Here is a 25304-nt window from a genome sequence, read left to right on the forward strand (position 1 = left end):
CATCTATTATCATGACAAACTTCTGAGGTCAGGAGGACAGGTAATATTATTGCTTTTCTGCAGAAGATGGAAGAGACACATTCACAAAGTCAGGAAAAAAAAAGCTAGACCCCACACTCTCTCTCTCTGAACAGAAATAAAACAAAATGGAACTGCTGGGGAGTTTCAAAGAAGTGGAATCATGTTAATAGTGGAGCTGGAAGAGGTCCCAGAAGTCCTGTTTTTTTATCCACTTCATTCCATAGATGAGGAAAGAGGAAAGAGGAAAAGAAAGAGGAAAGAAGAAAGAGGAAAGAGGAAAGAGGAAAGAGGAAAGAGGAAAGAGGAAAGAAGATGCCCAAGGTCAGAGAGCTACTGTCCAAACCAGACGTATCGGTCCCTGGTATGCCCCTCATCCCACCTCATAGTGTCTCAAGGACAAGAACATTCTCCCATATGCACACATGAGGATATCAGAAAGCAAGAGGAGGCCTCTGGTGAAAACACATCTCTCCAACTTGTAAATGGCTATTACAGAAGCCTGATTGCACATGATTTAAATGGAACACAAAATGCAGTTTGCCATAAAAATAATGTTTCCGAAAGTGGCAAGGTGCCTAAGTGGTCCCCAAACACATAATGTAGCTAGACCATAACACTAGGGTATGTGATTTCTCATTGTTCTTGGGAAGAATGCACAAGAATTTAAAGCTGCCCTGCCATGCTCCAGTTTCACGACAGACATCTCTTCTCACCTCATCCCCAGCCCCTGATTTTCTGATGGGAACGCATCCTTCTCCCCCCACTTCCCTCCTCAGTGGCTACAGCAGGAGATGGGGAGCGATGTGCCTGGAATGTAGCTAATAGGGAATTTGGACCTTGGGGGTTGGAGACTCTCAGGCTGGGCTTCCACAGCCAGCCCTGTGGGTTTCTAGCCGGCCTCTGGGTGAGGCCCTATTGGCCTGGGGATAAAGGAGTGGGGGAGCCATCCAGGCAGGAGGAGTTTGGGTACAGTGACAGAGGGTTAGCTTTGCTGGGGAGGGACCAGAGACAACAAGCATAGAACCATGAGAGGTATGGGATTTGGGAACTAGAGTTGGTCCTGGCAATGGTAGGAACACCTAGGAGGACCAGGGCAAGAAGGAGACTGCCCCCATCATGTCTCCCTGTCTCCAGTTCCATTTCTCTTAAGGGGTCTTTAAATTTAAGGAGCATCTCTTGGGCACATGGTTTATATACTACATGTTACTTACTTTATCACACTGTAATGGTCACTTAACATTGGTTTATCAGTTTACAACTTGTGCATTTGAAAAAGGTTTTTCTTTCTTTTTTTTTTTAGATTTTATTTACTCATGAGAAACACACAGACGCAGAGACATAGGCAGAGACAGAAGCAGGCTCCCTGCAAGGAACCTGATGCAGGACTGGATCCCAGAACCCCGGATCACATCCTGAGCCGAAGGCAGACGTCCAACCACTAAGCCACACAGGCATCCCTGAAAGAGTTTTTAAGAAAATAATAATTCTTCATGTCTATGTAGAGTTCACTGTTTGTATACAAACAACAGAATTTAATCCTCAGAACTCCATAAAATATAAAATAGAGGGGTTTTGTTTTTGTAGAAAGGAGATTTGAGACTCAAGGCTCTAGAAACTTCCCCAGGTCACACAGGTGGTAAACGCTGGGCAGTGCTGAATCTAGAATTTTGGTGTTGTGATTCTTGGATGCCCTGGTGTCAAAGGAAACTCACAGCCTAGAAATTTGTACTGCCAGCCCCACGGCAGATGCAGGTGCTGGCAAAGAGGAAACATGCATACACATCTGAGGTCAGCAAATGTGTTGAAAAGGGAGCCCTCCCTCCCACTTACAAACCCACTGGAGCTGCCCCCAGAGCACAGCTCTGCTTTGATCCTGCTCATGATATCGCCGCAAAACCTGTTTTTTCCTCTCTGACACAGTTGAGATAGACTAATTTCTGAGAGGAAAAAGAGAAGAAAAACAAAAGATTAAGAGCTTCAAATATTTTTTAAAAATCTCAGTAAAGAACCAAAGCATTTGGCTAAGCCCTCAATTTTGTCTTCTTCTTCTTCAGATTATTATACAAGGCATATAAAGGATGGAGGCCTCACAGCCTCCCTCCACCCTGGTGGAGGGACCAGACTCCCTAAAATATCTACTTTCTACTATAACCAAATTCCAAACTTGTGAAACAAAACTGTTTTGGATCCAAAGCTCCTAGATTCGGGAGTCTTCTCTCTCGTTCTAGTCTGAGATCTGCAGAGCAGAATCAATGAACAAATGAAAGATGAGCCCTTTCCAGATTCAAATTGTCATCTGCCTATCCCTGGACCTTGCAGAGACTCAGTCAAGAGACCCATCTCCTCCCTTGTCTTCACGTCTCGTCTCTATCCCCCTCTACCCCAAACACCAACACGGACAGGAAAACCTATGTTGTTTGCTCAGTATAATGTGGGTTTGCAATGAACATTACACACACGCAGTAAGAATTATCAACGTGCATAGGAGTTGGGCCAATCCACCATATGACCACGTGGAATTAAACCGTTTTCAGTTATACGTGGGATTTAATACTGCTCTCTCTTAGGGAGGATTGCAATCCTCCCTAAAGGGAGTATTCATTTTTATGAAGAATGGCCCTTCTCACGAATGTGGGCACCACATGTGCTTTGAAACATCACAGCAAACTGTGCATCAAGGTCTAAAAGATTAACAGGAGTTGGAAAAAAGGACAAGACTTTACGTAGATTTAAAGCAACATTAAAGGGATTCTTTATGTATGAAAGAAATTAAGGTATTTAGCGTAAGATCAGAGCACACCTTACATTAAAAGGTGGAAGTGCTATCTTTTTCTTCTGTCTGAATGTCATTTTATTGAAATCTGCTTGTTATTCATGGTATTAAAAGAGTGTTGGGGGCTAATTTTTAAAAACATGTAGTTCTGCTCTATTATTTAGAGATGGAACTTATTAACTTAATACCTTATAATGTGGGCTGAATTCATTTTTATGTGTTAAACCATCATTTAAAAATGGTGTTTTTATATAGTCGCCTCAAGCTAAAAGCATATGTGATTATGTGGATGGCATAATCTGGAAATAATGACCATTTCATGCCACAATTCACAAAGACAACTTATTCGAGTAATTGTCATTCACTTGAAACCCTTCTACGTCTTTTCTTTCATCTTCTAGGGCTTTTAACAGATTCTGACCTAGAAACTTTTGAGTCCTTGCTATCTTTCAGGCATTGTTTTAGTTGCTTGGGCATTTCATAGATTTCCCACAATAATTTCATAAGGTAGTCATTATTATGTCCAACTTTCAAAAAGGACAATGAAGCCTGAGGAGATTAAATATTTTACACAAATTTATAACAAATCTCAGAATTCAAAACCCACTCTAGCCCTCCAGTTCTTTCACCTTAGCCAGTACACTATAATGCATTTGTTTTATTTTACTAATTTCTCTATTGCTGCATAACAAATCAAAATCATTGGCTTAGAACAACGCCTTCCCCTGGAATCTGCAATGTTGGCAGGGGTTCAGCAGGGAAGGGTAGCTTGTCTCTGCTCCACACGGCCTTAGCTGGGAGAGCTCAACATGTGAGCAGAGGTCCACTTCCAGGACAGTGCATCCTCCTCTCTGGCAAGGTGGTGCTGGCTGGCTGCTTCTCTCTTAGGGGTGTTTCCATGGGGTGCCTGGGTTCTGAAGAATAAGTGTTTCCAAAAACAGAAAGTGGAAGTGGTCAGCTTCTAAAAATCTGGGCCCAGGGACCCGTGCAGTGCCACTTCTTCCATTTTCTATTGGCCAACAACAGCTGGAGAGCCCCAATCTAAGAAGAGAAATCATAGATTCTCCTTTCAGTGGGTTGCATGCCAAAATACTTAAGGGCCTTGTGACAAAACCCCCCATACCGTGTAAGATTTCAGGTGCAACAGTGATTTGATTAAATTGTGAAATTCCTATTGTATGAATGCTTTCACATTTCCCCATGACTTTGCAGATGAATGCCCCGGAACAGCAAACCCTCCGAGGTGGGAAGGTCTGCGTCTTTTCCTATTTTTCCTACAAATTCTCCTTATTGTTACTGCAACTGCTTCTCCATGTAGATTATTCAGGCTTCTGAATAGAGACCTTGGCTTAAAAGGGAACTCTATTTTCATGTCTTTTTAGTGTTCTCAGATTTACTCTTTTCCTTGAACATTTGATAGCTTTGATTAACTTCATTGCTTTTTATCATAGTGACCTCAGAGGTTTCTGAATTCCATTTCTTAAAAAAAGATTTTATTGATTTATATGAGAGAGAGAGGAGTGCATCCATACATGCAGGGGTGTGGGGGTGTGGAAGGAGCAGAGGGTGAGGGACAAATAGACCCTGTGCTGAGCCTGCTGGCTCTATCCCAGGACCTGAGATCACGACCTCGGTGGAAACAGAGTCTGATGTTCAACCAACTGACTGAGTCACCCAGGTGGCCCTGAATTCCCTTGTAATTAGAGAATATTCTAGAATCCTGTCAACTGGGTGAGATTATCTGCTTGAACCTACTTCCTTTCCTTAGCAACTAACTAGTATGCAGGTTCTATCAACATGCAAGTAGATTTTCAGCCTATTTTACAGCCTCAGCACATTTTTCCTTCTTTAGAAAGTGGTGATTCTATTAGTTCTATCATTTGGTCAAGAAAATTTCTCATTTGTTATTTCTTGGCCAATTTTTCCTATTTCACTCTGGCTTTGTCCTCTTTTGCTTTAGCCAAAGGAACCAAACCAAAAACCCCCACCCACCCCCCTCCCAAGTGTTCACAGTTGCAAATTCCCTGCACGAAACAAGAGCACACTCCATTCTTCACCCACAGCAGACATTACTAATCAATCTCTGTTCTCTTTCCCATTGAGCACGGATGTGGTCCCAACACATTTGTGGCTGCAGAACATTTTAGTCAACCACTAATGATTAAGCAACCAGAGTAACTTGACTTCCAGGATATATCCTCTTCCCTCTTTCTGGAACACCTCATTGTCTTCAACTAGGACAATCAAGTCTTTCTAATCTCTCATTGTTTTGAATTCTTTGTTTTTATTGAACAAGGCTTCCTGCTGCCTAGCCCCTGCATCTTTTCTCTGAGATATTCAGAACTATACTTCCTGCCACCTACAGTGCTGGCTATTATCAGCCAGGAAACATTTACTATTACTTTCCTATATTCTCAACCCTCTGAGACTCAGGATTGGATCACTCAGGCAGCAGCTATAGCCTTGGCCTTGGGTTCTGGTCCCAACAAAAGCCTGCACCTTGTCCCAGGACCTCAGTCCCACCTTATGACTAGGAGCTGGGATCTTGCCTTGGTTTTGCCAGATGCTTCTTGCCACCCCTACTCCCTCCCCACACACTTCCTGTCTCAGGATGGCAGTCCTGTGCCCAAACTCTCCCTCTACTTTCATACTTTCCACCCGCCCAAACCCCTCCAGTTATTATCTGTGTAAACTCCTCTAAGTTTCTGACACTTGAGGAAATTGAATTTCAGCATACGTGTGCTCACTAAGCTTCTTTGCTCAACTCTATGGTAACAAATGATTTCTCTTCAACAACCGCACTGTCCTTTTGGATCTAGACTTGTTCTCATCATTGACAGCTGGCCCAGTTTTCCCAGCAGCCACTCCACAACGGTACCGAGGTCTAGATCTTATATTTGACACGACCCAGTCTTTCCCTTTTGACTAAATTTGACCAGCTTGTGCCTGACTGGGATATCGGACACCACAGTTCAATTCTAATTATTCCAAGTGGCCTTTGGAATCATCCACAGTGTGTTTCTGGTAGCTGTGCTTGTCCTGCCTCCTAGCTGCAGGAACTTAAAGAATGAAGGTAGCACGAATCTTGTACTTTCTCTGTCCCCCTCCACAACAACTAGTGAGAGGAGTTCAGCTGTACACAATGGGGATCTAATAAATACTGCCAGTGATGCTTAGAATAAATTCTGAAGGGAATCTATTCAGCGGCAAGAATCTCTCTGACACTATCCATAATGGATCAGATTAAGCATTATGAAAGACCTCCTTCTAATTTTGCGGTTTCATTTCTGAGTTAGACTGTCATCACTCTTGGAACAAGACACCTGGCATCTGGGCTTTGCTCTTTGTTTTGAGTGTACCCATGTTAAAGCCAAGGAAATATTTTGGATTGAAAATGAGATTTCCAGGAAGCATTTCATTAGAAATGAGTATTATTCCCTTTGAATTGCATCCAAAGCTGTAGTTTCTATCCTTTTATTAACTTCCTACCACAGATCCTTTATCTAATTCCACATTAGCCTACTTACTTTAATTTGCAGAATGAATCCTGTTTGATTTCAATAAAAAATAGGATGAAAGAGGAAGCTCTAAAGAAGCAATATGAAGGTGTCTGTTTTTTAGTTAGGAGCACCAGACTTTCTTCTAGAGTGACTGTCTATAACTCAGCATTTATGTATATTGTTGAACTACTTCCAAGTTTTACATTGATTTAAATCACATGACCATGAAGGACAAAACTTCTAGGATGTTTTGGGTTGAAAAGAACTCTGAGCCTACTTTATCAATCCCAATTACCCTGTAGATGCATTCCCGTTGCACTGTAGGAATTGTGTCATTTTGCCATTTTAAAGGGTGTTTGCGAGGGTGTACTTTTTTTTCCGTTGTCTATTGTTGTGTATTAAACTACCCAGTATCAAAACTTAGTGGTTTAAAACAACTTACTATTTCTAGAGAGATGAAGTGACTTTTCCCAAGGCCTTGTGAAGCCCTTACCTAATGAAGCTGACACTGATAGCTGATGTAGTTCCTATTACTGCATACAAACTATGTCACACCTTATAGCTTACTGTCTTCCCTTGTATCAGATATTGGCTGTGACAGAATTTGGGTTATGTCAACCTAGATACATGATGTAAATGATCTTTGGTAATTAAAGGATCTCACTGTGTACAAATGTTAAAACTGAAATAGGTAAATATTCAGGTTAGGGGAGAAACCTCAGCTTCTTCCTCTAACTGAGGGTTTCTTCTGGAGCATGAGATCCCTTCCTGGAATGGGGATGAGAGGGTTGAAAGGATGACTTATTTGACTGAAAATATGGGAAAAGTAAACCAGGCAAGCTCAGCCCACCTACTCACTCCTTTCACCAGGAACTGACCCGTCCACACAGAGTATGGGTCATACTCTCTTCCCCAGGCTCAATGTTTTTTGGAGCAGACCCCACCCTGGAGGCCAATCCCTACCAGTGTGGGGGTCGAAGAATGTCTAATTCTGATGTCCAGTATTAGGCAGCACAAAAAATACTCTCCATTATTACCTTTCTAGTAAAGATGGTGGTATTTTTACCTATTTGCAGACTCTGGTTCTTCTCAGATTAGAATACGGAAGGTTCTAGAAGAGTACTGTGGATGGAGTCAAAACTCAACTGTGATCGTCACAACTGTTAACACTGTTGGGCACTTGCTATGTGCCAGGCCACTAGTTTCCTCACTTTTCATGCATTTTCTCCTTTAACCTAATTATGACAAAGGCCAAAGAAACTACACAATATAACTGGAGTTTTGGTAGCTTTCAAAGTTGGCTACCATTAATTCCCTTCCCCACATATGCACCTGCCTCTCCTCATACAAAGGTCTATTTCCCCTCCCTCTGAATCTGGGCTAGCCTAGGACTTGCAGAGAAAGAACACAGGGAAAATGACATCCTAGGACTTCCAGGGACTAAAGAGGCCTGCTGGCTGCCATTTCCTTTCTTTAGAGTAGCCAATCCCCTACAATGAATCCTGGGATAGATTCCTGAATGACAAGAAAAGCCGAGAGCAAGCCCTCATGGAGGACACCTTAGGTGCCAAAGGAGTGCAGCCGCCTTGAACCTTCCAGCTCAGTTCCACCCAGGCTGAGCTGAACACAGTCAACTGTGCCAATGGCTCAGTGGAACAGAGCTACTTGTTTTCTGCAGGCCAAGCCCTGTTCCAATTCCCAGGCAGGTACAGAACTGTGAGAACCAGAACAAATAGGTTAACAACAAATAAGCTGCAGACAACTGAAACAAATAAAATGCAAATTTGCCACACACCCTTTAAAACAGCAAATGGTGTCATGGCTACAGTGTGACAGGATTTTTAAAAGAGCTGCAGATGACTTACTAAACCATAAAGTCACAATCTATTTGTAGAGTGTACTCTACACTCCAAGCCCTGCTTTCTTTCACATGTCATTCTGAATGAGCCACCTTTAAGGGACAAGTGGTAGTATCACCTCAAGACATGAGCTCCACTCTCTTGTTTGCAGGGATAAAAGCTCTTCATTGAATAATGATCATCTCTTTCTATATCCTGCAGAGATCTCCTCATCGTTTTGCCTCATATTTGATTACCATGTAGGAGAGTGTTTACACCTGGCTCTCTTTGGTCCTCTGGGGAGCCTCCCAACCCGCATTCTGAGCTCCATGCTGGCTACGCCTCCTGTCTCTTTAATGCCATGCTCATATCTTTAGCATGGTACTCAACACATTCACTATTTACGTCAACTGCACAAGAACAGAGACCTGCCTGTTTTGTCACTGCTGTATGCTAAGCACCAGAACGGTCCTCCACATGGAGGAGGTGCTTCATGAATATTTCCTGGTTGAGTAAGTCGACGTGTGCCTCCTTCTCCCTGGACTAGATACTGTTTCTTGGTGTTGAGTATCCATTAGCACTTCCTGTCATTCGCTCCCTGTGGTATAAGGGCTGGAAGTCTGGAAGTTCCCAGACTTACCTGCCACAAGGGTCCAGGGGCAATTCTGGTTCTGCCAGGGGGCGTGTCTGCATGAGGCCTGGGCAGCAAGGGCACAGGGGAAGTTCTTCTGCCGTGAGTTGTGGTGGCTGACGTGTGGTTTCAGCAGATGTGCGTGTTTGTAGAATCTGGCCAGCTACCCAGTACGCAGCAAGGATAACTGGCAGTGGCTTCTACAGTTTCCAGCCCTCCAGGGGACGGCTTTGGCAAGGTGACCTAAATGCCCAGTGCTGACCCTTTTACTCACTGACTGGATCCTTACAATGAGTTTTGGGACTGCTGGGATCCCTGAAGAATCTGGAGTGGTTCTGGTTTTACTATGGAATTCTAACTGATATGCCCCTACAACTGCTTTTCCTCGAGGGCAGGAAATGCCTTTTTAATCTTTCCATACCTGCACAGTGTCTGGATCACAGCAGAAACTAGTAATGAAGATAATAAGGATAATAAATGCAAACACGGATTTCATGTTTACTATGTGCCCAGCACTATTCTAAGCGCTTTACAATATTCATTCAATGACCCTGCAAGGCAGGCACTCCTGTGGTTCTCTTCTACAGATTAGAAAACTGAGAAAAGAGTAACTAAGCAACCTGCTAAAGAACCACAGCATCAAATGGTGAATTGAGGAGGCAAACGCAGGCAGTCCGGCTACGCAGTCTGCACCTGTATCTAGCATTTTCTGCTGCCTGAATAACAATTTCAGAACGCATTATAAGTGTTCTATGTGCACTTATCATAGGATAACGGTTCAGTATATTCTTTAAGACTCTTAACTCTTAAAAATGTTTCTGAGGCATCAAACAGCTGTGTGTATGTGTGTGTGTGTATACACACACACACCCCCATATAGATATGAGTTTGCTGTGTTAATTGTATTTTTTATAATTACTCACAAAACTATGAAAAAAAAACTGGGAGTCTTAGAAATAATTAGCATTATAGGGAAGGTAAGAGGAACACAGTGAAGAGTAGTCACAGCTTCCGTATGAATTTCTTGATGCACATCTTTCTGTCTAGTGCCTTGGAGCAAAAGCTACAGTAAAATACATACTGGTTGCAGCAATGTAGGGAAAATACTTCTCTCTTTACTGTGGCTTGTGCCAAAATGGAGAACAAGCTTTCCTACCAAGACCCAAAGGTATAGAGGAGAGAGTTCAGGAAGATACAAAGACATGCAGAGGACAAAGTCTAAGTGGAAATGGGAAAGGCATCTGATCATTAATGCTGTGGACAGATGTGCATGATTCTCAAAGATGACCAGTGCATAAATCAGACTGGGTGAGGAAAATGTGCAAAAATAGGTGTCAGGGAGCATCTTTTTCTCCAATGTCTCCCAACACACAGAGGGAAATGCAGGAGCACAGTAGCTCGGGACAGGGCCATTATGTACTTCTCAGGGGGAAGTGTCTTAATCAGAGGGATGCATTTGGAAGGAAAATCTGAACACAAATGGCCCAGGCCCTTTGTTCTCTCTTTTAAGTGAACCTGTCATTCTTCTCTGTTCCTCCATGTCTTCAATAGTAAAAGGGTCAACTTTGTCCAGCAGTTGGGGGAAGGGACAGGTTTACGCCCTGTGCATTGCTGAGTGACTGGGGTGGGGGTGGGGGTAGTAAGTTCAAGGAATCCTGAGGTTCAGTACTAGAAAACCCTACTTGCCTAAAGGAAAAAGCCATATTCCCCCCTCAGACAGGTCCACAGTCCTTACCTGCACTTCCAAAATCCTCAAAGCACTGAAGACAAAAAATTTTCCCCAGTTCATCTGGCAGCAAAACCTTAAGTGACCCGAGTCACCAAAACCTGACCTTAACAGACATGAAACTACAGGTAAAGTCCTGGTTTCTCCACTTAGAGCTCTGTGTTGCCTATGGTAGCCAGTAGCCTCATTGTACCTATTTACATTTAAATTAGATACTCTACTACAAATTCAGATTCTTAGTCATACCAGCCACATTTCAAAGCCTTAACAGCCCGATTTAACTCGTGCTACCATATAGGACAATGCAGATAAAAACCTTCCAGCACTGCAGAAAGTAGAACACTGATGTAGAATAAAGTTTCCTCATAGACATATTCATAATTTATTATGGGGTGTTACCCTAGACCCTAAATAATCAACAGCACATGCACCATTTTCTTCCAAAGCCTAAAAAATATGGAATTCCAAAATCACATCTGGCCCAAAAGATGTCAAAGGAATATGGGCTTGCATCAGCGTTTAGCAGTAATAAAGGCATCACACAGCCTTCTTTCTATATTAGACTTTACCTGTTATAGAGTCAATGGTTATGTTCCCCTAATTTCATATGTTGAAGCCCCAACCCCAAAAGTGATGGTATCCTGAGGTGAGACCTTGGGGAGGTAATTAGGTATGGACAAGGTCATGAGGGTGGGGCCTCCATGATGGGATTACTATCTTTATAAAAGGAGGACAAGATACAATTCTCTTTCCACCACATGACGACATGACCTCCTTCCCTGTGACCATGGAGGAAGACCTGGGGTGACAAAGCTACAAGCCAAGGTACATCAAGGACCACCAGAAGCTACTGACGCTAGAAAGAGACCAGGAAGGACTCTTCCTGAGAGCCATGATCCTGCTGACACCTTGTTTTTGAACTTTTAGCTCCAGATTCATGAGACCATAAATTTCTTTTCTTTAAAGCCCACTTTGTGCGAAATATTATGGCAACTCTATGAAATGAAGACAGATTTTGGTCCCAAGAAGTGGATGCAGCTGTAACAAATACCTAAACATCTGAAAACTGCTTTGGAACAGGGTAATGGGTAGAGCCTGGAGGTGCATGCTAGGAAATGCCAAGATTGCCACGAAGAGACAGTTAATGGCAATTCTGTGGAGGGCTCAGAAAGGAAAGTGGAGAAAGCTTCTATCTTCTTAGAAAATACAGAAATCGTGAGCAGAAGAATATGGCCATTGATGTGTTATTGCACAACAGACGGAAGGGGAGTGTTGTAAAGGAGTAACCAATGTAGCTGAACTGTGCGCTAGTGTTTTGTGGAAGGTAGTCCTTGTAAGCCATGCAGCTGGATAAAGGGGTGGCTTGGTTCCTCCTGAGTGCTTAGGGGGTGGGGGGCAAGGGGAGGAATTGAGAATGGAATTAAGCAAAAAAGAATCAGAACTTAAAGATCTGGAAAACGCTCAGCTTATCCCTATTACAAAAAAAAAAGACAAAGCTTGTTCTGAAAAGAACACCAAGGGTATGGCTGACCAACCATTTGATGAGGAAATTAGTATGGTTTATACCCATATAAACAAGGTCAGCTGGCACTGAGGAAGACAGAGACCGTTTCAAAGGAAGGAAGGCCAACAGACTTCTTAGATCCTGTAGGACTAGGTGATTTGGCTATTCATCAGCCTATGTGTGATTCTTCAAGACAAAGGAAGAATGATCCCATAGGAGGTCTGGAGATCAGGGCTGCCTCCTTGGTATAAAGGTTGGGGGAAGGTATCACCAGGGCTTCAACAGGGCAGATGGGATGGGTCCAAAGCCTCTTGGAGTCTCAGTGGGCCACTCCTTCCCCAGAGAGTTACAAAAGTGGAACTGCCACCCCAGGGGGTATGGAAGGCAGAGCTTCAAAACCAAGAGGTTTATTCCAAGAGCCTTATTCGAAGACCAAAGGTATTTGTCTTGCTAGGTTTTGAACTTACTTGGGACCCTTCATCTTTCTTTGGAATGAGAACGCTAACCCTATGCCTGTCCCACCATCCCATTTTGGAAGCACATAATGTTGCTGGTTTCACAGCACAGGTTCACAGCAGGAAAGAATTCTGCCTTAGGATAAGTCATATCTGGAGTTCCACTAGAACTAGAATTTCCATAGCAAATTTAGATTGTATTTAGAGGAGACTGTCGGGTGTAGACTTTAGTGTTGTTGCTGGAACAGGTCAAGAATTTTGGAGTTGTTGGGAGGGAATGAACAGAATCTGCATGCACCAAGGACATGAATTTGTTGGGGGTATGCAGGGGCAGAAGGTTATGGACTTGATGTTTCTGCCCCTCCCCCTTTCATAGGTTGAAGCCCTAACAGGTAATATGAGGGTAGTCAGAGGTGGGACCTTTGGGAGGTAATTAGGTTTAGATGAGGTCTTTAGGGTGGGGCCTCCATTACGGGATTAGTATCCTTTTTTAAAAAAATGGTTTTTAAAGATTTTATTTATTTATTCATGAGAGACAGAGAGAGGCAGAGACACAGGCAGAGGGAGAAGCAGGCTCCATGCATGGAGCCTGACGGAGGACTCCATCCCAGGACCCTGGGATCACGCCCTGAGCCAAAGGCAGATGCTCAAACACCCAGATGTCCTGGGATTAGCATCCTTTCTAAAGAAAAAGAAAACCAGAGTTTGTGTCTTTTGCCATGTGAGGACACATGTGGGAAGATGGTCAACTGCAAACTAGAAAGTGGCCCCTTACCAGGAACCAAACCTGCCCACACCTCAATCTTGGCCTTTCCAGTCTCTAGAACGGTGAGGAATAAGCTGCCAAAGCCACTTAGTCTATAGTATTTTGCTGCGAGAGGCACTTAGTCTATGGTATTTTGTTGCAGCAGCCCAAGCTAAGACTTACTTTGTTTTAAACTGATTAAGAATTGAGGCAAAGAAAGGAGAAAAAAAAAAAAAAAAGAATTGAGGCAAAGAGATTACTTATTAGGCCCTAGTGAATTTCAACATAGGGAGAGAATTGTGCTGGCTCCTCTCCTCTTGCATATTCACAGAACAATTAAGGCTAATCACAGTGGAAGATTTTATATGTGTTTTAGAATCATTGTTTCAAGAAGGTATAAGTGCCATCCTGGCAGAGAGACAGTGGCTAAATGATAAGAAGACTTCCAAGGATTAATACAGATGCCACAGATGGAATTTCTATGTTGTGTGGAAGGTGGGACTAGATGAAGTCCATTGCCTATCTATGTAAGAGAATCCGGTAAAACGCTATTCCCATCCTCCCATCACCCCCCCTGCCCCCCCTGCCCCCCCCCCCCCCGACACACACTGGTTCTTCTCCAGTGCCTTTAATGTGGTAGGGATTGGCCGGATGTAGATAAACTTCTGGAGAGGAACAAGTCCATTAGAGTCCAGAACATTCTGAAATTTCCTTGAATACCCTTAATACTACCTTTTGGTATAGGTGAAGTGGGTCAGGGCAGCCAGCCATGGTCCCTTCCTGCTATCAGCTCTGGCTGTCAGGATTCAAGAGTAAGAAAAACACTCATCCACTGGATCCAGCTGATTGTCTTGTCCATGTAGGGATAAGATACTTCACAGAAATCTGGCAGGAACCTAGGCTGGGCCAAAGAGTATCAAGAGGGAGGTTCTGAGTCCCCTGAAGGGGCTTCACCTTGTTTCACTCTGCTATAGGAGTGCAGGCAAGTAGCTTCCCCAGGCACAGCCTTAGTTTCCTTATCTGTAAAACAGGGAGAACAGCCTCTGGCCCACCATCCTCCCAGGATTTGACGATGGAAATCAAAATTAGAATACTGAATGAGCTAACATTTGAGAAAGTAATTTTTACATTCAAAAGACATATATTACCTTTACTACTGATAGGTAAAGTCCATAGGAGCCTTTTAAAACAGTACCTATTAATGCAATAATCTAAGGGAGACCCTTGCTGGATTCTTAAACATATTGCTAGGAATTCAACACAAAGCATCTTTTATTTAGAACATCAATTGATTTCCACTTGTAAAGAAAAGCATGACATAATGTTCTTTGTCTTAATTGGACAGTGGAGAGGCTCTTGGGTATTGGCCAAGAATCTAATACTGGATCAAACCAAAACACAACCATTTGCTTCCTGAACTGCATCCATAAAAATGTTGTGGTAAAGGGCTGCCTCTGATAGAGCATTTACCAAGATTGCAAGGTTTCATGTACAAGTCCAAAAAAAACAAAACAAAAACAAAACAAAACAAAAAAACACCCATCTCTGTCTCTTCTATTCAATATACCCTCGACTCTCCAACTTGAATAAAATTTGAGATGCTGCCCCTATTTCAACTTCTTAGGTAGAAGTCACATTTCTGGTCCTTTTGGATCAATGAGCAAGCTCTCCAGCTCAAATGGTGATCAGGAGACATAAACCGTTCATGCCTCCCTCCTCCTGTTTGCTCAAAGATTAATATATGGTAAAACTTTAAAGAAACTTGAAATTTTGAAGAATCATGTACAAGCTTAAGAAAAATGACATTAATCTTAAATATTAATTCAATATTCAGCTGACTTAAATTCATGATCGTTTTTTATTTAAAGGAAATACAAGTTTAAAGGGAAAATTATTGATCATATTACAATTCTCACATTCCTTTGAAGCAACACATTTAAAGAAAACCAGAAATTCAGCTGGTTTTACATCAGCAGACTTAAACACTTCCCATGAGATTTCTTTTAAGCTTAGAACTGAAAATTTTAAGACTAAACATTTTCTCACACAATTCTCTCAACCACCTATAAAATGTTTCAGCACCCCATAAAAGAAGCAAAAACACTGAACCCTTAAGTTGCAGATTTTCATACCCTTTAAATAGGCTGCACATCTCCATGGTTTTCTTTATTCAGATTTAAGTTAAAATCCTGGAAGACATCCCTGAGATTTTTTTTTTTTTCCATCCCTGAGATTTTAAGAGGATATTAAAAGAGTGCACAGTAGTTTCCTAAATGCCTTCCTGAAGTACTCAATTCCGTGAAAGTGAGCTGTAAACTTTATAGGACAGTCGTACCCCCATCTCAAAAGTATATATTCCTTCTAGAATTCCTGTGAGCCATCAAACTCCTTTCCTCAATCCCCTTGTCATAAGTAAACTTCACCTGAGCTTCCTTTCTTACACCTAGTTTAGAAAATTACTCTTTGTAGTCCTCTCTAACTGCTTTTTCACAAGCAACCAAATCTTGGGTTTTTGCAAACGACTGCATCTCACGACTGTTAACTTCCCCTTTTCCTTTTCTGTTAGAGCCTCAGAAAGTCCCCTACAGACTTCTCTTGCGGGCCGAACCTTTATTTTGTCTCGAAAGGAGCAATTCGTGCAGTCTCACCCAGTTTAAGCCCAATGCCTCCTCCTTGCCCTGCACTTGCTAAGTAACGAAAGTTACCGTCCGAGTCCTAGAACTCAAAGGCGGTGCGGAGCAAAACAAAAAAAGGGGGTGGGGGGTGGGGGGTGGGGTGGGGCACGACCCACCCGGCGGTGGTTTGTGAATGCAACAGACCCCCCAGGCTTGCGTCTGGCGCCTGCCCGGGGCCGGCGGGAGCTCAGCCCGGGTCCCGCCGCGGGGACGAGCCCACCCCGGGCCTCGCGGCCGGTCCCCGCTCAGCCTCCGCGGCCCTTCGGGGTGCGGGTGCCAGGGAACCCCGGGCTCCCTCCGCCGCCCCGCCGGGGACGGGCGGCAGGAGCGGGGAGCCCTCCCTCGGGGCCGGGGCCGGAGCCGGAGCGCGCGCCCGTCGCGCTGGCGAGACCCCGGGGAGGAACCCGCTGCCGGAGAGGGCGGCCGGCGGCAGGGGGAGCCTGCAGGAGCGTCGGCCGCTCGGCCTCGGAGCTCTGAGCTCGCGCGGGAGGAGCAACCCGGGCCGGGGAGGGGCGCGCCGCCGGGGGCCCCGGGGGAGGCCGGGGGCGCGGGGCCCGAGCAGGGGTGGGGGGGCGCGAGCGGCTGCGGCGCCGCGGGACGGACGGACGGGCCCGGGCGCCGGGGCTCACCTTCGGGGTTGGCGCTGATGAAGACCCGCACGCTTCGGCCGGCGGGCACGAGGTGAGTGGGCAGGGCGGAGAGGTTCCCGCAGAAAGCCGCCCGCCGCAGCGCAGAGTCCCGGGGACAGGGCAGCCTGGTGCCCGCACCTGCCGGCCACATCGCCCTCGGGAGGAGCCGCCGCCGCCGCCGCCTGGTCTCGGTTCCTGCCCGCGCCCCCGCGGAACGGCTCAGAGCCGCCCCGAGCCCGAGGCGCCGCCGGCGAGCTCCGGGGCGCACGGCTGGGGCTGGGGCTGGGGCTGGGGCTGGGGCTGGGGCTGGGGCTGGGGCGGGGGCTGCGGCCGGCGCGCAGCGGCCATGCGGACCCCGGGCCCCCGGGCCGCCCCCGGGGCTCAGCGCGCGGCCGGAGGGCGCTCAGCCTGGCGGCGGCTACGCGCGCGGAGAAGCGCCCGCGCCCGCCGCCCGGCCCGCGCCCATGTCCCCGCCCGCGCCCGCCGCGGGGGCACCGGGAGTCCGCGGCGGCGGGGACCGAGCGGAAGCCGCCGCCAAACTTTGTCCGCGGAGGGCGGCCCGCCCGTGCGGACACCTGCTCCGGCGGGGCGCGGGGCGCGGGCGCGGGGCGCGGGCGCGGGCGCGGGGCTCAGCCGCGGCTCCAAGGGCGGCGGGCGCGGGGGCGCGCGGGGCTCGGGCTGCCCATGGGCTCCGGGGCGCCTCCGGGGACGGTCCCGGGCGGCCGCGGCGGGGGGCAGGCAGGCGACTAGCCCGCGACCCCGCCGACCCCGCCGACTCTCCCGGGGCTCCGACGAGCCCCGAGCATCCTGGGGAGCGCGCGCCTGCGTGCCGGCGACTCCCGCCTCGAAGTTACACGCGCGCCCGAAGGCGGCCCCCGAGGGTCCGAGCGGCCCGCAGGGAGCGTCCCCGCCGCCCGCCGCCCGCCGCCCGCCGCCCGCGGCTCCGCCAGCCTCGCGCTCAGCCGCGCGGGGGTTCTTATAGCCGCGCCGCGCCGCTCACGTGCTCCTCGCCGCGTGGTCGCGGAACCTTTCCAAGAGCGGATCTCGGCGGGAAGCCTCCCCGAGGTCCCCAGGCTCGGGCGGGGGGGTCCCTCCTGCCCCGCCCGGGAGCGCTCCCGGGCCTCGGGCCCGCCCGGCAGGTGTCTGGGGCTCCGGGGGGCGGGGGGCGCGCAAGGTCCCGCCTGGCGCAGGTGGCCCGGGACTGAGGACGCGGCGCCAGAGCTCAGACTGGGCCTCGGGCCGCCGTTCCGAGGCGATGCCGAGGCGCGAGTGGGCCCCGCCTGGCGCCGATCCGACGTGGCCGGACGCGGCCTGCGCTTCCCCGGAGCTGGGGCGGGAGCGCGAGGGTCCGCTCCACCGCGGGGCCCAGGTGCGCGCCCGCCGCACCTGCCGAGCTCGGGCCAGCTCCAGGACGCGAAGGAGGACCTCGTCGGCTAAAAGTGTGATTGTAACGTGGGGCTGGGGGAAGGGAGCAGGACGTGTTTGGATCCTTAACTGCAATCTGGTCTCCAGAGCCCGCATTTGGAGCTCTGGGGCAGGAACTCCTGTCTTTGACAGAGGAAGAACAGCTTTTACGAATCTTTGAGATTGGCAAGGAGGTGGCTGGGCACAGGGTGAAGGCAGCCGGGCTGCAAGTCTTCTCTCCCCCCACCTGGGGCTTCTGCCGTAGGCAGCTCCTGACCTCCTCCTGGCCTGCTGGTGGCAGTGAAGTCCCACGCACTGCTGTTTTCTTTTCTGACCCCACCCCATTCCCAGCACATGCTTTGTGGGGTAACCTTTTGGAAGAATTGGGTCTCTGGGTTTTCAAGGCTGCCTCTCCACTACTGAGAACCAGGGGGCAGTCAGCCGTTCTTACTCTGTCATAATTTGATGCAACCAATAAAGGAGCCTTGCACATGCCCAGGCATTTGTTCAACTGATTCCATTTAGCAAATTATCTCCTTTCCCTCTCCAGCCTTATTACTCCCAGGTGGGAACATCCTTCAGCGGGAAGGAGGTCTCTGAGAGAGTTCCCGATGTCCCAGGAGGTATGGACAGAGCGTTCCGGACCAGGTTATGAATATACAGTATCTATGACAGTATCAGCCTTTATAAATATGCAGTATTTATTACTGGAGAAAAGAGCCAGGACCACTTTATGCCTAATCTCCAAGTTGTTTATTAGAAACTGATAAGAAGTTGCCAGACTGTCAGAGACCTGTTTCTTTCCTTTCTCCCTCCCCATCTATTTGGTGGTTTCTCTTAAAAATCAGATTAGTGTTTGTGTCTTCTGACCTTTGCTTCACATCTCCAAGTGTTGCACTTTCTTAGGATGACTTTGGGATTTTTGGCAGCCTCTATAACCTAATTAACTGTTCTAGACAGGCCGAAGTTTAGCATCTGCCAGTGTCACTGCAGACCAAGGATGCAGAGGAGAGAGAATTTCACATTTTCTGTGGGCCAGTGTTTTAAAGGGCTCCCTGCACAGCCAGCTTTGCATAGATAGAGCCAAATGCTGTCTTTGGGTTATTAGAGAGGTTTCTATCTAAGGACACCTGATCAGCCACCTCCGTTTTCCATACAGGTGTGCGCGCACACATGTCCCTCTCCTACCTTCTTAGAAGCAATCTGTCTCTTGCTAACATCCGACATTCTAAAACCAGAAATTCATTCATTAGCATGAAAGTGGCATAAGGGGAGTGTCAACCATGGCACTAACACTTTATTAGGAATTAACTAGATTTATTTCCCGCCTTGAGGCACTGTTGGCTATGCCAGTGGGGGGAGAGAGAGAGAAAGAAAGAAACTGGAAGGAGAAGGGAAGGAGCTTGAATGTGGAAGGCAGGCCCTGACATAGAGCTTGGAGACTGTTTCGTTTTTAGATCTGTTTAAAAACGTTACATTTTCTCCTCTTCAAATATTGAATGTGTTATTATTACTCCCATTTTATACATGAGAAAACCAAGGCTCAAAAAAGAGAAAGGGTTGTTTAGGGTCATATAACTAATTAATGCTGCATTGGGGATCCAGGTACTGTGGCTCCTATCTCAGGTCTCCTTGCGACAAACCTCTTAGGTTCTCTAATTTTGCCTGGGGCTGGCCCTAGCTAACACCTTTAGTAACCTGGAAAATAGGTGTGCAGGCCTGTGTTCACAGGTGTGGAAGGCTGGTTATCACTTCTGCTTTCCATACGTGAGGGAAGATCTATATCTACAAGATCACACAGGACTAGACTCTTCCAACCCACAGGATGTTGATTGTATGACAAAGACTTCCAAATTCCGGTTTTCTCTGGCTTCTATTGTTTCCTTCTAGGACCACAGGTCAACCCGTATCATCCTCACAATTGACTGGAAAGTTTAAAGCATTTAGAAATTAGAAGATAAACGTGCACGAAAATGGGCTTGGAACCAAGCTTGTGATCAAGGAATATCATCCTCCCATACTCATCCCAGTTAGCAGGACGGAGGACCACAGAAAGACATCTGATCTCTACGAAATGATGGTCCCAGCCTTTGATAAAAACAAGGGGCTGGTTCAAGGGTGCAATCACTGCCGAGTTCTTCATACTCAGAGCTGGAGCAGTGTTGTAGTCCTGGAATCCAACTCCCCTTGATAAGTGAAAATGCCCCTCTCACAAAGCAGTTTTATAAAACAGGAAGGAAGGAAACTTAATCTAATATATTGATACACTGAGCACCTATAAGCTTCTTTTAATCCCGCTAGATCTTGGGCCAGGGCCCGACATCTCTAATATTTCTACTTGTCCTTTTCTGGACACTGCTGTCCCTTGTATACCGTTTATGATGTGCATACATCACCTTTTGTGATGTATGTGCAGGTTGCCCTGTCCAAAGTCTGTGTTAGGCAAACATACCTCGCTTCCCTTCCCTGCAGTGGAGGTGATTTTTCACTCCTCTGCACGGTTGTATCACTTGGCCGTTTCATCCTGCTTAAAAGGCAGGGTTGGGATCATAAAGCACACAACCAGAACCCCTGTGACTGACTCTGACCCAGCAGAAGGAAGATCCATCACCTAACCTGTATTTGCCTACATGTATACTCACTTTTCTGTACATCAAATATCCTGGATTCTTCTGGACCAGCGCTCTATATTCGTCCATATGGATAGGAGTGAAAATAGAGCCCCTAGTGTTACAAAGATGACCAAATTATCACACTGTACTACTCTATCTCGGGAAATCTAGCCAATGGAGCCAATGATGTGTTTTTGTGTTTCCCAGCCTTGAAAGAGGGTATCAAATTCAATATTACATTAATGTTCAAAGTGGCTCTCAGATTTGGGCGATAAATGTTTGAATCTATTTTGCTAATGTGAGGAATGGATTATACAGGTCCCCTCAAATGAGGACTCTGCTTTCCAAGGTTCCAGCTCAGGATATAAGCTGGACCCATCAGGAACCCACGTACTTGTTTACAAAATGGAAAGTTTTGGTGTATGTGAGAATTTGTCAGCATAACAATTTGCCAACAGAGGCTGTTGATTCAGAGGTGTCTGTGGCATGATGGAATTCACAGCAGCTTGGTTTTAAATAAAGTTACACCTTGCTGAAATTGCTATCTGATGTTTTCATGACTCAGACATTCTAACTTTATATCCACCCCCTTCCAAATCTGTTTAATGTATTTTTGATCAGTCTGCCTCTTACAACCTTCTAAACACTCACATTGTTTTGCAAGCACTATGCATACCACGCAAAGTAGATGAAAGTGAGGTAACTTGCTTAATAAAATTTTGTAGATTAATTCATGTTTCTAAGTCAAATGTTTTCTTTCCGTTTTATGATTGCCAAATAGTTTCCTCTTCATGACATTAATCTTAAATACAGTACCTTTAAACATCCTCTTCTCTCTTGTTCCATCATGTGATACTTGTTTGAAAAATTGCTTTTTACAAAGCTCTTTCATACATACTAACTTGTTTTGATTCTAACCCTGAGAGGTGGGTTCTGCATTAACTAAACTCTCCCTACCCATATTTATCTCCCTGTTACATTAGGTGGGGTCTTTCTGCCATGCAACATAAAATCCATATGAATAACCTAAGAAAAATATGCTTTTTATAGTATTCCATACTGACATGGCTCAGATATCTTAAATATATTGTCTAGGTCAATCATATCATTGTTTAAATGCTTGTACTTGACTAGTATGAAGCTTGAAAGTGTGCTGATTTTACTTTTATTCATGAAAAACTTTAATGGGACAAAATGTTTTTTTTTCCCCAGATATTTTCCCTGTAGAAATTGAAAATGATGATTCTACCACAGCCTCTCTAAACATAATTCTACAGATTCTATTTTCTAAAAAAAAAGAAAAAAAAAAAAGTGCTGTGGCTTGCCTTTTCCGCTTTCCTCTCCATTCTTGTGGTTCTGCTTTATATTTGTTATTTGATAGAATTTACTTCTTCACAAAATAATGACCCCATCACAGCCCTTTAGCCTGAATTAGAGAGTTGCACTAAGCATCTTCTTGGGTCACTTATCAGTACATAATATAAATGACCCTATTGTCTAAATTTAGAAAACGGTAGGCAGAAGTTGACAGGTTAGTAACATTTAGTTGGGGGGCAAAGAATAGGCAGCTGTTTATGATCGCTTAGAGGTTTTGAGAAACATTTACAAATCAAGTGATTCCAAGGCAGGTTTTAAGTTCTGAACTCTTGTCACTTCTTGGGGAAGTATGGGAAGATCATTCTGCTGTCATCTGGAGTGTTTGGAGCATATTTAAAATTTAGGGGACTTATTTTTTCCCCTGAAAATAAATATATTGTAGAAATACATCTATTATTTTTAGATTTTGTTCATATTTAAAATAATTTTTATGGCAAAAATATAATTGTATAACATTTCTAAAAGACACTAAATTATAGATCTGATTCTATATTAGACAAAATTTTAAAAATACTTTTAAAAGATTTTATTTATTGAAAGAGTACATGCTCACATACATACACTGTGTGCATAGGGGATGGGGCAGAGGGAGAGGAAGTGACAGAGTCTCAAACAGACACCCCACTGAGTGCCAGTGCCAAGGTGGGGCTCAATCTCACCACCCTGAGATGACCTGAACCAAAACCAAGAGTGGGATGTTTAACTGACTGAGCCACCCAGGTGCCCGCCCCTACATTAAACAAAAATTTTTAGTGGTCAATGATTGAAACCAACAAGGAATTTCTTTTAAGAATATAGGATCCTATGCAGAATGCAATGGTAGAAATGGAATTAAATCCAAAAAAAAAAAAAAAAAACCTAGAATTTAGAATTGGAAATGTCCTTAATAATGTCCAGAAAGGACATTATTATTTTTCCACATTTCATCTCTGGTTCTCTCTCAGTATCATGAATTTTTCTCCTCCCCAACCATGCACACATATTTTTGGTATCTAATACTCATGCCAGGATTTGGTCAACCCACATCTCAGGCTTTAGGCCATGAAAAGACTGTCCAACTCTTTTGAAATCCTTTTAGGAATTAGTGGACAGCAAAGTAATTGTGTTCATTTTGAGTTCATATTGACTATAGGTCTTCCCACTCTTTTAAGAAGTTACAACTTCTCAACACAAATACTAATGTCAAATTGTGGTAGATTGTGTTAGAAGTAGCAAAAAATCTCAATTTCATTTTTTCCATCATCAAAAAATAATTCCTATGTTCATCATATTAGTGAGGACATCATAGATGTTCCCCTAAACTGACCTTGCCTTAGAGAGACTTCTGTAATTCTTTCTTTTCATTTAAAAAGTGATTTTTGAAAATATTTTACTAAAGTATGATTGACATGTAAAAAGCTGTATATATTTAATGTGTACAACTCAGTTACTTTGGGGTAAGTATATACCATGAAACTATTGCCACCATCTAGATTGTAGATATATCTATCACCTCCCAAGGTTTTTCTCTGCCCCCCCGCCATGATGTTGATGATGATTTTGTGGTAAGAACGCTTATGATCTATACTTTTAGCAAATATTAAGCATAGAATGCAGTATTGTTAGCTGTAGGCACTATGCTGTATAGTAGATCTCTAAAACTTATTTATCTTGCATAACTGAAATTTTGTACCCTTTCACCATCCTTTCCACTTCCCCCTTATGCTAGCCCCTGGAAACCTACTGTTGTACTGTCTCTTTCTATGAGTTTGACTATTTTAGGTTCCATACATAAGTGAGATCATACTTCATTTGTCTTTCTTGTCTGGCTGATTTAACTCAGCACATTGTCTTCCAGGTCCATCCATGTTGCTGCAAATGGTAGGATTTCTCTCCTTTTTTAAGACTGAATATAATATTTCAGTATGTATAGATAATCAGATTTTCTTCATTCATCCATTAATGGACATTTGGGTTGTTTCCATATCTTGGCTATTGTGAACATGGGAGTACAGGTATTTCTTCAAGATATTGATTTCAATTCCTTTGGATATATATCCAGAAATTGGATTTCTGGATCATATAATAGCTCTATTTTTAATTTTTTGAGAAAACTTCATATTGTTTTCCTAAAAGCTGTATCAATATCCATTTCCACCAATAGCATAGGTTTTTTGCGGGTGTTTTTTTTTTTTTCTCTAAATCCTTGCCAACACTTGTTATCTTTTGTTTTTCAAATAACAACTTTTTAAATAGGTGTGAGTTGATATCTCATTATAGTTTTGATTTGTGTTTCCCTGATGATTAGTGATGTTGAACATCTTTTCATATACCATGTATGGTTGGCCATTTGTATGTCTTCCTTGGAGAAATATCTATTCAGTTCCTTTGCCCACATTTTAATCAAGTTATGTATTTATTTGCTTTTAAGTTGTATGAGTTCCTTTTATATTTTGATTTTAACCCCTTATCAGATATGTTTTACAAACATTTTCTCTTGTTCTGTAGATTTTTTGGTGGTTTGCTTTGCTTTACAGAAGCTCTATAGTTTGATGTAAACTCACTTGTTATTTTTGCTTTTGTTGCCTAAGTTTGTGGAGTCATATCCAAGAAAAATTATTGCCAAGACTAATAGAAACAGAGTCCTAAAATTCATATAGAGCCACAAAAGACCCCAAGAGGCCAAAGTGGTCTTGAGCATGAAGAACAAAGTTGTAAGTATCACACTTCCTGATTTCAAACTATGTTGCAAAGCTACAGTAATCAAAACAGTATGATACTGGCATTAAAAACAGACCAATAGAACAGAACAGAGAACCCAGAAAGAAAGCCATGCATATATGGTCAACCAATTTTCAACAAGGGTGCCAAGGCGACAAAAAGTAGAAGGGATACTCTTTTCAGTAAGTGCTAGAGAACCTGGATATCTATATGCAAAAATAGATTTGCCCTTTATCTTAAGCCATACACAAAAGCCAACTCAGAATGGGTTAAAGACTTATAAATAAGACCTAAAACCATAAAACTCCTAGAGGAAAACATAGGGGAAAAAGTGATTTTTTAAAAATGATTTAAACACCACTTGCTAGGTTCTCAGATACTCAGAGGAGTAAAACAAAATAGGAAGTGATAGTCAAAATAGAATTTTGACCTGTTTTGTTAATAATTGGGTTAATAAGAATATAAAAGTTAAATTTACTGATCATAATCCAACATATGGCTAAACTATGGTTTGAAATCAAGTATTTGCTTTATATATGACTTAGATAAAAAAATAAGAAATCACCCATATGTCGTACATAGGGTTCTTGGCTGAGAAACCTGGAACTGGTACTGACTGGTTTAAGCATATACAAGCAACTTAGTGGAAAATTATTGCATGGTAACAATAGTATTGTGACAGGGCTAGAGAACCAGGCTTGGAGAATGGGAGCA

The 25304-nt window shown here is 44.5% G+C and overlaps 1 protein-coding gene across 1 annotated transcript in view; it reads right to left on the reverse strand.

Annotated features, from left to right (window-relative positions):
- Positions 1–16648, reverse strand: part of NWD2 (NACHT and WD repeat domain containing 2) — a 174787-nt gene extending 158139 nt beyond the window's left edge. Inside the window, exon 1 of the mRNA XM_041752107.1 lies at positions 16498–16648. Coding sequence (XP_041608041.1) covers positions 16498–16648 — 151 coding nt within the window. The remainder of the gene's footprint in view (positions 1–16497) is intronic.
- Between the last annotated feature and the right edge of the window lie 8656 nt (positions 16649–25304).

The sequence above is a fragment of the Vulpes lagopus genome, chromosome 4 (assembly GCF_018345385.1).
Source record: "Vulpes lagopus strain Blue_001 chromosome 4, ASM1834538v1, whole genome shotgun sequence".
Lineage (NCBI taxonomy): Eukaryota > Metazoa > Chordata > Mammalia > Carnivora > Canidae > Vulpes > Vulpes lagopus.